The sequence below is a fragment of the Eumetopias jubatus genome, unplaced genomic scaffold (assembly GCF_037043125.1).
Source record: "Eumetopias jubatus isolate StellerSeaLion01/CBP00866 unplaced genomic scaffold, mEumJub1_p1.0 scaffold_7, whole genome shotgun sequence".
NCBI classification, from domain to species: Eukaryota; Metazoa; Chordata; class Mammalia; order Carnivora; family Otariidae; genus Eumetopias; species Eumetopias jubatus.
In genome coordinates, this window is record NW_028274813.1 from 82,886,239 (window position 1) to 82,904,335 (window position 18,097).

At 38.1% G+C, this 18,097-nt stretch overlaps 1 protein-coding gene across 1 annotated transcript in view; it reads left to right on the plus strand.

Moving 5' to 3' along the window:
* Positions 1-7,179, plus strand: part of KNL1 (kinetochore scaffold 1) — a 59,242-nt gene extending 52,063 nt beyond the window's left edge. The window contains exons 20-26 of the mRNA XM_028119575.1: positions 80-181; positions 625-725; positions 3,998-4,066; positions 4,930-5,039; positions 5,222-5,340; positions 6,051-6,173; positions 6,948-7,179. Of these exons, the coding sequence (XP_027975376.1) occupies positions 80-181; positions 625-725; positions 3,998-4,066; positions 4,930-5,039; positions 5,222-5,340; positions 6,051-6,173; positions 6,948-7,089 (766 nt within the window). The 3' untranslated portion in view covers positions 7,090-7,179. The remainder of the gene's footprint in view (positions 1-79; positions 182-624; positions 726-3,997; positions 4,067-4,929; positions 5,040-5,221; positions 5,341-6,050; positions 6,174-6,947) is intronic.
* The last annotated feature ends 10,918 nt before the right edge of the window (positions 7,180-18,097 follow it).

An 18,097-nucleotide genomic window follows, 5' to 3' on the forward strand; every position in this document is an offset into this window, starting at 1 on the left:
CGTAAACCTTTATTTTAATGGAGTCCAAATTCTCTGACAGCAGCCTTATCTTGCTATGAATACCTACTTTGATTTGCAGAAATCTTTTAGAACTGGAAGTACAGAAAGAACAGACCCTTGCTCAAATAGACTTTGTACAAAAACAAACAGATAAAACTGAAGAGCTACTGGATCAGCTGAGGTAAGGAAAAGTAGATGTCGTTAGTTTGTGTTTTATCCTGTGCCTCTGTAGTCGTCTAAACTTCTTACAGCAGTTGACATGTGTTTGTAATGTGTATCGCTGTTTTAACTATAGTACAATACATTCTCAAAAAGAGTCAGTGTACCCAGCATCAAGCTGAAGGTATATGAGGTAGGAAAGCTATGAAATTATAATTTTAAAATATTTAACACCTTATATTGCCTAAACTTGGCTTTCTCTGATACACAATTCAAAATTGAGCCAATTCTTTTTTTTTAAGTATGTTTGTACATTCACAGTATTTGAATCAAAATATTGATTGTTCCCCAAGCCAGTAGAAAAACTTCAGCAGCTGTTGCTGATACTGTTTACATGGTATCAGAAGTTAACTCTCTTCTTTTACCTCAGAAAAAAATTATTTGTCTCTCTTTCTTTCTCTCCAGCTTGTCTGAGTGGGAAGTCATTGAATGGAGTGATGATCAAGCTGTATTCACCTTTCTTTATGACACAATAGAACTTACCATCACCTTTGGAGAGACAGTAGGTGAGTAGCAAAAGTAAGATAATTCCTCTGCAGGAAAATGTATGGCTAAACTCACTAGAGAGTCCATTCTTTATTTTAATACAATAATAACTATTGACATAATGAAAGCACTGCTGAAAATCTTAGAAGAGTTGATCACTTTAATTTGTGATAATAGAATTATGCAAATTATATAAAAATTCAATGGGGCACCTGGGTGGCTCAGTCATTAAGCATCTGCCTTCGGCTTGGGTCATGATCCCACGGTCTTGGGATCGAGCCCCGCATTGGGCTCCCTGCTAGGTGGGAAGCCTGCTTCTCCCTCTCCCACTCCCCCTGCTTGTGTTCCCTCTCTTGCTGTGTCTCTCTGTCAAATAAATAAAATCTTCAAATATAAATAAAAATAAAAAAATAAAAATTCAACTAGTGAAATTTGACCTTTGTTGAATTACATTAGATGATAGAAATTTTATGTATCCAAATAATGGATCAACATGCTATTTGCATCTATTTATTCTGAGTTCCTTTTCTCCATCTGTGTTTTGTGATAGAGGATTTACTCTAATGGCTGATGACTGTTAACTTTTTTTTGTACTGAAGTTAACCTGAAAAAATTGGAAGTTCTTTGTGTAATGGTAGGCTTATCAAAGTAGGTAGAATCACTATATGGTGGCTGGACGGAGTTCTAGCTGTTTTGTTGAGAGTCTCCTGTCAGTGTTTTTAGGTCTTTTCTCTGAAACAGTTTCAACATGGCCAAACAAACTTCACAGTCTCTTACCCTCCACACAGGATTCTCCTTAAAAGTTCCTTTTCTCAAAGAATACCATCAAGACGCTTGAGTGGCTCAGTCGGTTGAGCGTCTGACTCTTGGTTTTGGCTCACGTCATGATCTCAGAGTCCTGGGATCAGGCTCTGTGCTCAACACAGAGTCTGTTTGTCCCTCTCCCTCTGCTCCTTCCCCTGCTCATGCTCTCTCTCTCCCAAATAAAGAAGTGTATAAAATCTTTTAAAAATATTAATAATACCATCAACTTCAGTCCAGGTCCAAAATTAAAACTTAGGAATTAGGGGTGTCTGGCTGACTCAGTCAGTAGAACATGCAACTCTTGCTCTCAGGGTCATGAGTTCGAGCCCAACACTGAACGTGGAGCATACTTAAAAATAAATAAATAAATAAATAAATAAACAAACAAAAAATAGAACTTAGGAATCACTCTTTACGTCTTCATCCCTTGTCAGGCATACCTAATCATCAATAAGACTTAGGGATTTTAATTTCTTAATACTGATCCACATTTCTTTGTTTCCTGTCAGTAGTCATCTCTAACCAAATGGCTACAATAACATTCCATCTGGCCTTTCTGAGTCCCCCCTTTTTCCTCTCAAATTCATCTTCCTTCCTGTAGCTATGGTGATTATTGGAAATTGAATCATGCACCTAATATTCTTAGACTAATGATCAAAATATTTGTTATGGCCTATAATGTCTTGCATGAATTGAATTTTTCCTCCTTTTCCTGCCTCATCTTAAACTATTCTCTGCACTTTGGCACATGGATTTCTTTCATTTCCTTTTTTTTTTTTCCTTAAGTAGGGTCGACACCCAACGTGGGGCCTGAACTCATGACCCTGAGATTAAGAGTTGCATGCTCTCCCAACTGAGCCAGCCAGGTGCTCCTCTTTCATTTCCTTAAAAGGTCCTAGTCTTTTCATGCTCAATCATGTTCCATTCTACCTCAGGACCTTCATAATGATGTTTTTTATGCCTGGAAGCCCTTTCCCTTTGTCCATTTGGACTGCTATAACAAAAAATGCCATCAATTGGGTAGTTATTGAACAACTGAAATTTATTTCTTATATTTCCGGAAGCTGGAAGTCCAAGATCAGGGTGCCAGTATGGTCAGGTGAGAGCCCTCTTCCAGGTTGCAGACTTCTCATTGTATCCTTACATGCTGAAAGACCAAGCTAACTGTTTAAGTTCTCTATAAGAGCATTAATCTCATTCATGAGGGCTCCACCCTCCTGACCTAATAAATGTTTTCCAAAGGTCCATCTCCTAATACCATCACAGGGGGCATTAGGATTTCAATATATAAATTTGATGGGGGAACACAAACATTCAGACTATAGTACTCCCTTTTCACTAAATGAATTTCTGTTAATAATCCTTAAGAGCTTAACTCAGTTATCACTTTTGCAGGAAAGTTTTCCCTGACTCTCCTTTTATCCACTTCCTCTACTATTTGCCCTCCTATTATATATGTTCTCATTGCTTCCTGCAGTTTTCCTTAATAGTGCTTATCATTGATTGTAGTTTTTGGTGTTTATTAGTGTAATTATCTGTGCATCCCCTGAGTTATAAGCTTTTTGAGAATATAAATTGATTGTGTCTGTTTGTCTCACTAATACGTAGAGAATATTCAACAAAGTAAAAAGAACCGAATTTGAGAGACAGGAGATAACTCTAGAATTTGGAAGAGGAAGCAGCTCTCCTGGCTACTCATTACTGTAATGCTAAAAGCATAAATCATTTTCACTGTATTTGTAAAAAGATAGTAGGTATGAAGAGACGATAGTCATTTTTTTATATGATGTCTGAAAATAGTATCTTTGCACAAAAGTTAGGAGTCAAGGAGGAGGCCTTGATAAATTTACAATAAATGTACTACACCTTAAATTTCCTTCAGAGACTTGCCAATAAATGTAGTTCAGCAGTTTCAGGAGGAGCGTTTGCCATACACAAAGAATAATAAGATTCAAGGATACACCTTTAGGGGCACTTGGGTGGCTCAGTCGGTTAGGCATCTGCCTTTGGCTCAGGTTGTGGTCTCGGGGTCCTGGGATCGAGCCCCACATCGGGCTCCCTGCTCAGCAGGGATCCTGCTTCTCCCTCTCCCTCTGCCCCTCCTCCCACTTATGCACGCATGCTCTCTCATTCTAAGATAAATAAAATCTTAAAAAAAAAAAGATATATCTTTCACTGCTTATATAAAAAAACCCCAGCTACGCAGAAAAAGTAGGATTCTAAAGTACTGAGTTGTATGTAGTTTAAAATCAGATAATAAAAAGAAGTAATGGGGTGCCGGAAGTGGCTCAGTCAGTTAAGCATCCCACTCGATTTCAGCTCAGGTCATGAAATTGAGCCCTGTGTGGGCTCAACATGGCATCTACTTGTCCCTCTCCCTCTGCGTTGCGCCCCCCACCACCTGCTTGCACAGGCGCAGTCTTTCTCTCAAATAAATAAATAAAATATTTTTTAAAAAAAAGTACTACTTTTATTCTGGTTCTTCTAGTTGGTCTCCTTTTCCTGGACAAGGCTTATAGGAAGATTGTTGACCTGAATTTTCAGTCTCTTTTAGATGGTAAGTCCAAACACTTATCCATTAAAAATTTGTTGAATATTTACAAGTATAATTTGCTCCTTGAGAACTCTTTCATATACAAAGTTAAATATAAACAATAATAATAATTCGTACTTAGAAATGTGTATTAGACATATAATTGCTTGGGTAATGTTCTAAATATTGGGTAGGGCTTAAAAGAAACTATATTTTTAATTATTACTAGATTGTAAGCAATGATTAATAATAGCTATTTCCATAATTCAAAAGTTACCATTCTGAGTACTTATACTATATCAGGCATTTGTATTATTTATATCAACACTTTGAGGTAAGTATTCCTTGTTTTACAAATTAGGGAACTATAGCTCAAAAGAAGTAAGTGTGCTTAGGATCCCTCAGGTTGTAAGGAAAGGCAGTATTTAAACTTGTTTAGGTTGTATTTAAACCCATGCTTTTAACCAAGTTCTGTTCCGTATATGATAAAGGCTTGAGTTTTTATAAGATGTCTATGTTTGGGGCACCTGCGTGGCTCAGACCTTTGGCTCAGGTCATGATCTCAGGGTCCTGGGATCGAGCTCTGCGTCAGGCTCCCTGATCAGCCGGGAGTCTGCTTCTCCCTCTCCCTCTGCCTCTGCCCCCGACTCATTCTCTCTCAAAGAAATAAAATCTTTAAAAAAAAAGAACGTCTGTGTTCACTATATATATGTTTTTATGAAATGAATATATATTTCATTTTTTCATAATTATGAAATGATTTATGAATTGAAAATAAAATGGAGAGGATACTTAGACACTTAGTAGTTTGAAGGTATTTCTAGCTTATGTATATATTTGAAAATAAGTAATAACCTGTTTTGATTTTTTTTCTTTCCCTTCCTCAGAGGATAAAGCTCCTCCTTCCTCCCTTTTAGTTCATAAGCTTATTTTTCAATACATTGAGGAACAGGAATCCTGGAAGAAGAAATGTACAACACAGCATCAAGTACCCAAGGTAAATCTGATTGAAGTATTTTGTAGGAAAATTATATGTCCCAAAAAGCAGAACTGAAATGTCATATATTTAATCCTGAAACTATAAATATATTAAATTGTTTAACTTCAAGGGATTCTTTATTAAAAAGCCACTAAAAATGGAAATGTTTTCATAATTTTTTTTCCCTCAATTTTTCCCAGATGCTTCAAGAAATCTCACTGGTAGTGAGCCATTGTAGACTCCTTGGAGAGGAAATTGAGTTTTTAAAGAGATGGGGACCAAATTATAACCTAATGAACATAGATGTGACTAATACTGAGTAAGTACATTATTTCCCCAGGGCTGCCATAACAAAGTACTGCAAACTCAGTGGCTTAAAACAGCAGCAATTTATTGTTTCACAGTTCTGGAGGCTAGAAGTCTGAGATCGAGATGTTAGCAGGGTTGATTCTTTCCAAGGGGCTGTGAAGGAGAATCTGTTCCATGCCTATCTCCTAACTTCTAGTGATTTGCTGGCAGTCATTAACATACCTTGGCTTATAAATATATAATCCTAGTATCTGCTTTCATCTTCACATGATGTGCTTGCTTCCTGTGTGCATGTTTGTGTCCACATGTACCCTTTTTATAAGGACACCAATCATTTTGGGTTAGGGGACCATCCCACTCCAGTAGGACCTCGTCTTAATTAATTAAATCTGCAGTTACCTTATTTCCAAAATAAGGTCACATCCTGAGTTACTGGAGGCGAGGGCTTCAACATATGGATGGCAGGAGGGGACATAGTTCAACCCATAACAGTAAATAGTCAAAAATTTATTAAAATGATTTATTTTAATGAGTTTTATGACTAGCAAAAAATGATACTACTAATAATACTTTGTTCCAGATTTTTTACCCATTGTCCATTTGATAAGGACAAGTGAATAATGTACTACCTAAGTTTCACATATGAGTATAAAAGGAAAATGTATTTGTTTCATTCTGTTTTTGTTTTGTATTTTTAATTGAAGATCTTGTCTTTTATAGATTGAGGCTTTTATTCTCCAGCTCTACAGCATTTGCAAAATTTGAGATAACTTTACCTCTCTCAGTCCATTTTCCAACTGTCCCATTACCTTTCTCCATTCAGAATCACCTTGGAAACACTGGGTAAGTAAAGAGCCATCAGGATAGGGCTCCTAACTACTTTTTTACCTATGTTGTGTCATTTGAAAGATCTCTCAAAGTGGTCAGAAATAATGCATATACCATTATTGGATATACCAGTAATGGATAATCCCCCATGGTGAGTGCCAAATGTCACTTCTCTCTGACTTCATTTTGAAAAATTTGTTCTTTTAAAGTCAGTGACCTTCATTTCTAGCTCCAGTGGATGCTGGAGACCATTGGTCTATTCTTTTATACTTGCTCTACTTTTTGAATACTCTTACCTAAAGCAGGAACCAAGAAGGAAAAAAATGGGTATAAGCTTAGCCCAGATCATATATAAACAACTTTTATGGCCTTAAAAACAGAATAAGCACTTAATCATTTAATAATCACTTAAAAAGCTGTGTAGTCATAATGCTTTTCTCAATTAGTCTTTGTAACCAGATATAACAATATTTCATTCCTACTATATGTCTTGTGACTTTTTAGACACACTGCTGACAGTTTGTAAGGTGGCAGTTTAGAATGCACCCACCTCAAATCCATCAGCAAACACTAACAATTTAGATTTTTAGCTAAGTCAAGATACCTCACAGTTCATAGAGAATTGCTCTTTGGCCTTGTTTTGGAATCTCAATTCCAATTGGGCAGGCTATTTCTAGAAATGCCTGTTTGTGCTTCCTAAGAGACTCAGAAACCATCCCCAAAAACATGAATTCCAGTGAAATGGAGATAAGTATCCAGAAAAATTAATGAACCTTTTGTTCTTTCCAGCCACGATGAAATCACTGCAATTCTATCTAAAGTACCACTGGAGGACAACTACCTAAAGAATGTAGTCAAGCAAATTTACCAAGATCTGCTTCAGGACTGCCATTTCTATAGCTGTAACAACCAAGCACAGTGCACTTCATAATGATACTATGTCAGAGTATCCATTGCTATTTAATCTTTGTCTTTAGGTCATAGAAAGAAGCCTAATAAAATTCCTTCTGATGATGTTATAGTTAATTTGTATGGTTAGTTTTTAAATTTCTGCAATCGGGAACAATGGCCAGCCTCAAATACCATATTATCAACCTGCTCCTCTTTTTACAAAAGGTTTAAATAGTAGAACACTTAGGGGAAAATTTCTTCTAATTAAAGTTGTGCTCTCTGCTATAGGACAAGCCCTGAGAAGTAACGTTAAGTGTAAGAGGAACTGTCACCTCTGACAAAAACATTAGCCATTTCCTCATATATAGAACTATGATTTTTAAGTTGCCTGGCTTCTGCCTAGCAGGTATTTCTGGAATAGAGATCTATCTGTCTACAAACTTTTCATCCTTCTTTTTCTCCATTGCAAAAATGTTAAGAAAAAACAGTAGCACTCAGCTATTCAAATGGTTGCCATCTTTTCTTGAGGGCCTTGCCTTCTTTTATTACATAATGTCTATTAATGTTTTCTTAAGTATAATTTCATAGAGAAAGTTAATTCATTTTGGCCCAGTATGTATATGTAAATATATTAATTTTTTTGTGTGTTTGTGATGTAGTAGGGAGATATATATAGAAATACATAGAGCTGTAGGGACGCCTGGGTGGCTCAGTTGGTTAAGCGACTGCCTTCAGCTCAGGTCATGATCCCAGGGTCCTGGGATCGAGCCCCCCATTGGACTCCCTGCTCGGCGGGAAGCCTGCTTCTCCCTCTGACCCTCCCCCTGCTTGTGTTCCCTCTCGCTGTCTCTCTGTCTCTCTGTCAATTAAATAAATAAATAAAATCTTTAAAAAAAAAAAAGAAATACATAGAGCTGTATAGAGAGATACACTTCTGTCTGGGCAGTTTCCATCTTTCTGAAGGATGCTTTGCAGCAAGATTCTCGGTCTCTTTCTATTAAATAATTATACTTCAAACAATATATCACATTCAAAACCACCAATATTGTCAAGTTCTGGCAGTAGTAATGGATTTAATGTGAGTATTGGTTTTTGAAGCCACACCCTTCTCATACACAAAAATAAGCATATCCATTGATAATGATCGGTATTATCTGTGAGATAGATAAATATGAGAAAACTTTTACCCAAACTTGAGTCAAATCCTAATCATGGTAACTTTTGTTTCTTTTATATTTAATTCTAAACTAAAGTATATTGCATTTTTAAACTAATTCATCTTAAAATTTTGCTTTATACTTTAGGATCGGGTTAAGTCCTATGCATCCCATGAATATTATCTCCGCTCTTGAATTGGCTTTTACTTCTGAGCTATTGGTGAAAAAGATGACAGCTTTCAAAGCTTTTAAGCTTTGAAAGTCAACATAAAAGTCAACATAAAATTCATTTCCATAAAAATCAAGATGTAAACATGAACTCCTTGAAAAACTTTTAAAGTCACCAATATGGTCTGTTTTCCATGAAACTTAAATTAGTTTTCTTACTGGAGTTATTTTATTTCTTTTCTGTAAACCTGAAAAGTAGAGGTTTTGTTTTATGCATTTTGGTAACCTGGAATGGACCAACTCCAAGAATGATTTGGCTTGTAATTATGATCTCTGCTTCCTTTATGGGTTTGGCTACATAATTGTAATATTTAATTATTTGTATTTGTTCAAAGGATTGGCTATTTTTATAAAATTTTTTGGAAGTTGTTCCTTCACTGATTAGAAGCAGGTTGGTTTGGGGCGCCTGGGTGGCTCACTCGTTGGGCGTCTGCCTTCAGCTCGGGTTGTGGTCCCGGGGTCCTGGGATCAACCCCCACATTGGGCTCCCTCCTCTGTGGGAGGCCTGCTTCTCCCTTTCCCACTCCCCCTGCTTGTGTTCCCTCTTTCGCTGTGTCTCTCTCTCTCTGTCGAATAAATAAATGAAATCTTTAAAAAGAAAAATCAGGTTGGTTTTTGCACTATTAAAATAAGTTTATTATATGACATCTTTTTAAGCAGTGTCTCTTTATGAAGTGAAGAGGGTTTTTTGGGTTGGTTTGTTTGTTTTACCATGTGTTCAATAGACCTTTGAAGATATACCAAAGGAAGCTCCTTCCAGAAACACCCACTTATTTGAAAACTGAGATAAGATTGAAATATGTCAGGACCTGAGTATAAGAACCAGACACAAACCATAGTTATCCCTATGTCTATGTCTCTGAAAGACAGTAAAAACTATTTGAAGTTCCTCAGGAAACTATCATTTCTATGAGCTAATGGAGTGGTTCTCAAAGTATAGGCCCTAGACTAGTAGTGTCAGCTTCACTCCAAACCTGCTGAATCAGAAACACTAGGGTTGGGGACCAGTATTCTGTGTTGTGTTTATTTTTTTAAACTTCCTTTTTTTAAAAAACAGCGTCACTGAAATGTAATTGACATCATATAATTCACCTTTTTTTTAAAGATTTTATTTATTTATTTGACAGAGAGAGACACAGCAAGAGAGGGAACACAAGCAGGGGGAGTGGGAGAGGGAGAAGCAGGCTTCCTGCGGAGCCGGGAGCCCGATGCGGGGCTTGATCCCAGGACCCTGGGATCATGACCTGAGCCGAAGGCAGATGCTTAACGTTAAAATTCACCTTTTAAAGTGCATAATCGGGATGCCTGGGTGGTTCAGTTGGTTAAGCATCTGCCTTTCGCCTAGGTCATGATCCCAGTGTCCTGGGATCGAGCCCCGAGTCAGGCTCCTCGCTCATTGGGGAGCCTGCTTCTCCCTCTCCCTTTGCCTGCTGCTCCCCCTGCTCATGCTCTCTCTGTGTCAAATAATCTTTAAGAAAATAAAATTTAAAAAAAAGAAGTGGTATATATATATACAAAGGAATACTACTCAGCCATCAAAAAAAAGATATCTTGCCATTTGCAACGGACATGGATGGAACTAGGGGGTATTATGCTAAGCAAAATAAGTCAATCAGAGAAAGACAATTATATGTTCTCACTAATGTGGAATTTAAGAAACAAAACAGGATCATAGGGGAAGAGAGGAAAAAAAACGAAATCAGGGAAACAAGCCATGAGACTCTTAATCATAGGAAACAAACTGAGGGTTGTTGGGGGGGGTAACTGGGTGATGGACATTAAGGAGGGCATGTGATGTAATGAGCACTGGGTATTATATAAGACTGATGAATCACTGACCTCCACCTCTGAAACCAATAATACATTATATGTTAATTGTTGAATTTAAATTTTTTTTTTTTTTTCAAAAGGAACTCTGGGCGCCTGGGTGGCTCAGTTGGTTAGGCAAATGCCTTCGGCTCAGGTCATGATCCTGGAGTCCCAGGATCGAGTCCCACATCGGGCTCCCTGCTCAGTGGGGAGTCTGCTTCTCCCTCTGACCCTCTTCCCTCTCGTACTATCTCTCATTCTCTCTCTCTCAAATAAATAAATAAAATCTTTAAAAAATAAAATTAAATAAATAAATAAGAAACTTTGTGATAGTTGTTTGCCAAATTTCCCCCTAATTTGTGGTTTTATTTGACTTTAGTTATAGGTTTTGCCATGTAGAATTTTAAAGATATGTAGTCTAATGTATCAATATTTTCTTTTATGGCTTTTGAGTTTGTGTTATATTTAGATTCTCCCCACTGTAAGATCTATGGTTTCTCTTAGAACTTTTATGGCTTAATACTTTGTATCTTTGAACCAATTGGAGATTTATCCTAACAAAGTTTAAGGATCCAAAATAATTTTTTTTCTAGATGGGTATGTGGCTATCCCAGCTCCATTTAACAAACAGGCTATTTTCCCCCACTGATTTGGAATGACTTTTTTATTATATACTAGATTTCTCTACGTATTCGTATCTGAGTGCAGTACACAGAATAGTAGCCACCCCTGCAACACCAAAATGTCCATACCCTGAAACCTGTGAATGTCATCACAGTAGGGACTCTTCAGAGCTTTTGAAGGATCTTGACATGGGGAGGCTATCTTGGATTAGCTGGGTAGGCCCAATGTAATCACAAGGGTTTTTATTTTTTTTTAAGATTTTATTTATTTGAGAGAGAAAATGAGATAGAGCGTGAGAGGGGGGAGGGTCCGAGGGAGAAGCAGACTCACTACTGAGCAGGGAGCCCAATGAGGGCCTCGATCCCGGGACTCCAGGATCATGACCTGAGCCGAAGGCAGTCGCTTAACCAACTGAGCCACCCAGGCGCCCATTCCCCAAAAACCCTTAATGTAATTTTAATGAGATCATGTTATATTAAATTTAAAGAACAACTCATGGACAACTGATACCTTTAGATATTAAGTCTTCCAATAGTATGCTTTTCTGTTTTGTGTCCTTCGTTTAACATCTTAAAATATCCTTTATATAGGATGTGCACTTTTCTTTTTAGACTTATTCCAAGGCATTTTATATTGTTACAGTTTTTAAGTTATAATAAAGACAAGATAAATTCAAACCAAAAATTCAAATAATGTACAAAAGAATACAGATGAAGGCAAAGTCATCCAAAATCTTATAGTGAGCATCATTCCTATATACTAGGCTCTCTTAGCCATAAAGAAGGGTAATGGCTATTGGGTAGGCAACCAATGGTATTGCCATGAATCACATTGGGATTTCTATTGGGAATTCATTTATGTTGAGGAAGTTTCAACTTTATAATTTTGAGCCTTCTCTGGGAAGATGGTTTTGGGGATTTTTCCATAGAGATCCTGAACATTTCTAAAAATTTATTCCTAGGCGCTTATGATTTTTGTTACTACTGTGAATAGGATTTTTTTTTCTATTACATTGTCTAATTAGTTATTAAGACTTAAAGTGCTGGGTGCCTGGGTGGCTCAGTTGTTAAGCGTCTGCCTTCAGCTCAGGTCATGATCCCAGGGTGCTGGGATCGAGTCCCACATCAGGCTCCCTGCTCCGCGGGGAGCCTGCTTCTACCTCTGCTTCTCTCTCTGTCTCTCATGAATAAATAAATAAAATCTTTTAAAAAAATTTTTTAAAAAGACTTAAAGTGCTGATCTTTTTATATTTCATAATTGGTTACACTAATGTACTTATTGTCCCTTAAACTGTCTAGGTATGCAATTATATCTGTAAATCTTTCCCAAAATTTACATCTTTTATTATTTATCTTTAATTATTACACCCAGTGACACTTCCTGAGCAATAGTAAATAATAGTGGCAATAGACAATTTTGTTTTTGTTTTTTTCTTTTTTATTTAAGTAATCTCTACACCAAATATGGGGCTCAAACTCACAAACCCGAGATTAAGAGTCATGTGCTCTGGGACGCCTGGGTGGCTCAGTCATTAAGCATCTGCCTTCGGCTCAGGTCATGATCCCAGGGTCCTGGGATCGAGCCCCGCATCGGCAGCCCTGTTTCGGCAGGAAGCCTTCTTCTCCCTCTCCCGCTCCCCCTGCTTGTCTTCTCTCTCTCGCTGTGTCTCTGTCAAATAAATAAAATCTTTAAAAAAAAAAAAAAGTCATGTGCTCCTACTGAGCCAGCCAGGAGCCTCAGTTCTTGGTTTTAATGAAAGTATTTCTAACATTTCACCAGTAAGCAGACAATGGCAGCTTGTTTGGAATATGTTTTTTTCTTGATCATGCTAGGGAAACATCTGATTCCTTTTTACCTTTTTCCCCCTTAATGAGGAATTTATGTTGAATTTTATTGAATGTTTTTTCAAAATGATGAAATTAACCCTATGGGTTTTCTCCTTGACCTATTAATATAGTCAATTATAACAGATTTCCCAATACTAGATCATCCTTGTACTACTCAACTGGATCACTTGGACATGAAGGTGGGTTTCCCTTTCTGGATTTCCCTTACTATGCTTCAGGCTGACTATGCCAGGAGATTATTATCCTTGGGCACCTGTGTGGCTCAGTTGGTTGGGTGACTGCCTTCGGCTCAGGTCATGATCCTGGAGTCCCGGGATCGAGTCCCGCATCGGGCTCCCTGCTCAGCAGGGAGTTTGCTTCTCCCTCTGACCCTCTTCCCTCTTGTGCTCTCTATCTCTCATTCTCTCTCTCTCAAATAAATAGATAAAATCTTTAAAAAAAAAAAAAAGGAGATTATTATCCTTGAGACAAAAGATTAGGTTTCTCACAATTAAGTTTTGGTTTTACTAGAGGTTACCTCTTTGAGATTTCAGATAGGTCACTGGACTGTAATTTAGGATATATATATATCCAAAACTTTTCAATTACACACTTAAAAATATATGGATTACTAGCAAGAACTCTAGTTTCTAATTTCCAAGTATTTAGTGGGTTGTCTTGGAAGAAAGGAACAGAAAACTACTCAAACTGGTTTAAGCAGAAGAAATGGAAGGAAGATTTATTGGAATGTAGGAGTATCTCATAGATCTCAAGAACAGTAAGTGCTGCTGGGCTCCTGAGAAATTGGAAAGATTTGGAAAACAGATTTCAAAATTGTTTCTTTCCTTTCTGTCTCATTCTCTCCCACTTTCTTGGTCTCTCAATTTCTTAATCTTTCTACAGATGGGGTTTCTCTGGTTTGACAACCACACAGCCACAGGAATTTCATTTTTTTTATGTTATGTTAATCACCATACATTACATCATTAGTTTTTGATGTAGTGTTCCATGATTCATTGTTTGCGTATAACACCAAATGCTCCATGCAGAACGTGCCCTCTTTAATACCCATCGCCAAGCTAACCCATCCTTCCACCCCCTCCCCTCTAGAATCCTCAGTTTGTTCTTCAGAGTCCATAGTCTTTCATGGTTTGTCTCCCCCTCCGATTTCCCCTGCTTCATTCTTCCCCTCCTGCTATCTTCTTTTTTTTTTTTAACATATAATGTATTGTTTCAGAGGGACAGATCTGTGATTCAACAGTCTTGCACAATTCACAGCGCTCACCATAACACATACCCTCCCCAATGTCTATCACCCAGCCACCCCATCCCTCCCACCCCCCCACCACTCCAGCAACCCTCAGTTTGTTTCCTGAGATTAAGAATTCCTATGACTCTCATGAATAAATAAATAAATAAAACATTAAAAAAAAAAGAATTCCTCATATCAGTGAGGTCATATGATACATGTGTTTCTCTGATTGACTTATTTCACTCAGCATAACACCCTCCAGTTCCAACCACATCATTGCAAATGGCAAGATTTCATTCCTTTTGATCGCTGCATAATATTCCATTGTATGTATATACCACATCTTCTTTATCCATTCATCTGTCAATGGACATCTTGGCTCTTTCCACAGTTTGGCTATTGTGGACACTGCTGCTATAAACATCGGGGTGCACGTACCCCTTTGGATCCCTACATTTGTATCTTTGGGGTAAATACCCAGTAGTGCAATTGGTGGGTCGTATGGTAGCTCTATTTTCAACGTTTTGAGGAACCTCCATACTGTTTTCCAGAGTGGCTGCACCAGCTTGCATTCCCACCAACAGTGTAGGAGGGTTCCCCTTTCTCCACATCCCTGCCAACATCTGTCGTTTTCTGACTTGTTAATTTTAGCCATTCTGACTGGTGTGAGGTGATATCTCATTGAGGTTTTGATTTGGATTTCCCTGATGCTGAGCGATGTTGAGCACTTTTTCATGTGTCTGTTGGACATTTGGATGTCTTCTTTGGAAAAATGTCTGTTCATGTCTTCCGCCCATTTCTTGATTGGATCATTTGTTCTTTGGGTGTTGAGTTTAAGAAGTTCTTTATAGATTTTGGATATTAGCCCTTTATCTGATATGTCATTTGCAAATATCTTCTCCCATTCTGTTGGTTGTCTTTTGGTTTTGTTGACTGTTTCTTTTGCTGTGCAAAAGCTTTTTATCTTGATGAAGTCCCAATAGTTCATTTTTGCCCTTGCTTCCCTTGCCTTTGGCGGTGTTTCTAGGAAGAAGGTGCTGAGACTGAGATCGAAGAGATTGCTGCCTGTGTTCTCCTTTAGGATTTTGATGGACTCCTGTCTCACATTGAGGTCTTTCACCCATTTTGAGTCTATTTTTGTGTTTGGTGTAAGGAAATGGTCTAGTTTCATTCTTCTGCATGTGGCTGTCCAATTTTCCCAACACCATTTGTTGACGAGACTGTCTTTTTTCCATTGGACCTTCTTTCCTGCTTTGTCGAAGATTAGTTGACCATAGAGTTGAGGGTCCATTTCTGGGCTCTCTATTCTGTTCCATTGATCTGTGTGTCTGTTTTTGTGCCAGTACCATACTGTCTTGATGATGACAGCTTTGTAATAGAGCTTGAAGTCCGGAATTGTGATGCCGCCAGCTTTGCTTTTCTTTTTCAACATTCCTCTGGCCATTCGGGGTCTTTTCTGGTTCTATACAAATTTTAGGATTATTTGTTCCATTTCTTTGAAAAAAGTGGATGGTATTTTGATAGGGATTGCATTGAATGTGTAGATTGCTCTAGGTAGCATTGACATCTTCACAATGTTTGTTCTTCCAATCCATGAGCATGGAAAGTTTTTCCATTTCTTTGTGTCTTCCTCAATTTCTTTCATGAGTATTTTATAGGTTTCTGAGTACAGATTCTTTGCCTCTTTGGTTAGATTTATTCCTAGGTATCTTTTGATTTTGGGTGCAATTGTAAATGGGATTGACTCCTTAATTTCTCTTCCTTCTGTCTTGTTGGTGTATAGGAATGCAAGTGATGTCTGTGCATTGATTTTTTTATCCTGTCACTTTACTGAATTCCTGTATGAGTTCTAGCAGTTTTGGGGTGGAGTCTTTTGGGTTTTCCATATAAAGTATCATATCATCTGCAAAGAGTGAGAGTTTGACTTCTTCTTTGCTGATTCAGATGCCTTTTATTTCTTCTCGTTGTCTGATTCCTGTGGCTAGGACTTCTAATACTGTGTTGAATAGCAGTGGTGATAGTGGACATCCCTGCCGTGTTCCTGACCTTAGGGAGAAAGCTCTCAGCTTTTCCCCATCGAGAATGATATTTGCTGTGGGTTTTTCATAGATGGCTTTTATGATATTGAGGTAGGTACCCTCTATCCCTATACTCTGAAGAGTTTTGATCAAGAAAGGATGCTGTACTTTGTCAAATGCTTTTTCTGCATCTATTGAGAGGATCATGTGGTTCTTGTTCTTTCTTTTATTAATGTATTGTATCACACTGATTGACTTGCAGATGTTGAACGAAACTTGCAGCCCAGGGATAAATCCCACTTGGTCGTGGTGAATAATCCTCTTAATGTACTGTTGTATCCTATTGGCTAGTATTTTGATGAGAGTTTTTGCATCCATGTTCATCAGGGATATTGGTCTGTAATTCTCCTTTTTGACAGGGTCTTTGTCTGGTTTCGGAATCAAGGTAATGGTGGCCTCATAAGATGAGTTTGGAAGTTTTCCTTCCATTTCTATTTTTTGGAACAGTTTCAGAAGAATGGGTATTAATTCTTCTTTAAATGTTTGGTAGAATTCCCCTGGGAAGCCATCTGGCCCTGGGCTTTTGTTTGTTGGAAGATTTTTGATGACTGCTTCAATTTCCTTAGTGGTTATAGGTCTGTTCAGGTTTTCTATTTCTTCCTGGTTCAGTTTTGGTAGTTGATCCATCTCTAGGAATGCCTCCATTTCTTCCAGATTATCTAATTTGCTGGCATATAGTTGCTCATAATATATTCTTATAATTGTATTTCTTTGGTGTTGGTTGTGATCTCTCCTCTTTCATTCATGATTTTGTTGATTTGGGTCATTTCTCTTTTCTTTTTGATAAGTCTGGCCACGTGTTTATCAATCTTGTTAATTCTTTCAAAGAATCAGCTCCTAGTTTCGTTGATCTGTTCTACTGTTCTTTTGGTTTCTAGTTCATTGATTTCTGCTCTGATCTTTATTATTTCTCTTCTCCTGCTGGGTTTAGGCTTTATTTGCTGTTCTTTCTCCAGCTCCTTTAGGTGTAGGGTTAAGTTGTGTATTTGAGACCGTTCTTGTTTCTTGACAAAGGCTTGTATTGCTATATAGTTTCCTCTTAAGGCTGCCTTCACTGTATCCGAGAGATTTTGAACAGTTATGTTTTCATTTTCATTTGTTTCCATGAATTTTTTTTTTATTCATTCGAGACACAGAGACACACACGGAGAGAGAATATGAGCAGGGGGAGAAGCAGAGGGAAGGGGAGAAGCAGGCCCCCCGCTGAGCAGGGAGCCCTATGCGGGGCTCGATCCCAGGACCCCGGGATCATGACCTGAGCCGAAGGCAGACACTTAACCATCTGAGCCACCCAGGTGCCCCATGTTTCCATGAATTTTTTTAAATTCTTCTTTAATTTCCTGGTTGACTCATTCATTCTTTAGTAGGATGCTCTTTAGCCTCCATGTATTTGAATTCTTTCTGACTTTCCTCTTGTGATTGAGTTCTAGTTTCAAGGCAGTGTGGTCTGAAAATATGCAGGGAATAGGAATTTCATTTTAATGAAAGGTCAAAGTCACATGTAAGGGGCGCCTGGGTGGCTCAGTCGTTAAGCATCTGCCTTCAGCTCAGGTAATGATCCCAGGGTCCTGGGATTGAGCCCCGCATCGGGCTCCCTGCTCGGCGGGAAGCCTACTTCTCCCTCTCCCCCTGCTTGTGTTCCCTCTCTCGCTTTATCTCTCTCTGTCAAACAAATAAATAAAATCTTTAAAAAAACAAGTCACATGTGATTTCATTCAGCCAAGAAGGGCTATGGGTTTGCAGATGCTCTAAGGAAGGGGTGTGAAGAAGGGGACGTAAAGGTGGGTATATTTGGTATGGAAGGCAGTTACTATTATCCCCAGGTACTATCTGCAATTACTAAGTTAAGTTGAGTCTACCTCCAGAATGCTTCCTGAATCTGTTCTGTCATTGCTCTAACTCAAGCAAGCCTTCATCCCTAGTCTGAAATACTACAAGAGCTTCCTAACAGTTTTTGCTGTCCTTACTCTTTCCTGAAATCTCTCCTTCATTGCCACAAGACAACGATGGGAGGATTAAATAAAGACTTCATGAACTTTAAAGCATTCCACAAATGTAAAGTAGTGGTGGGGCA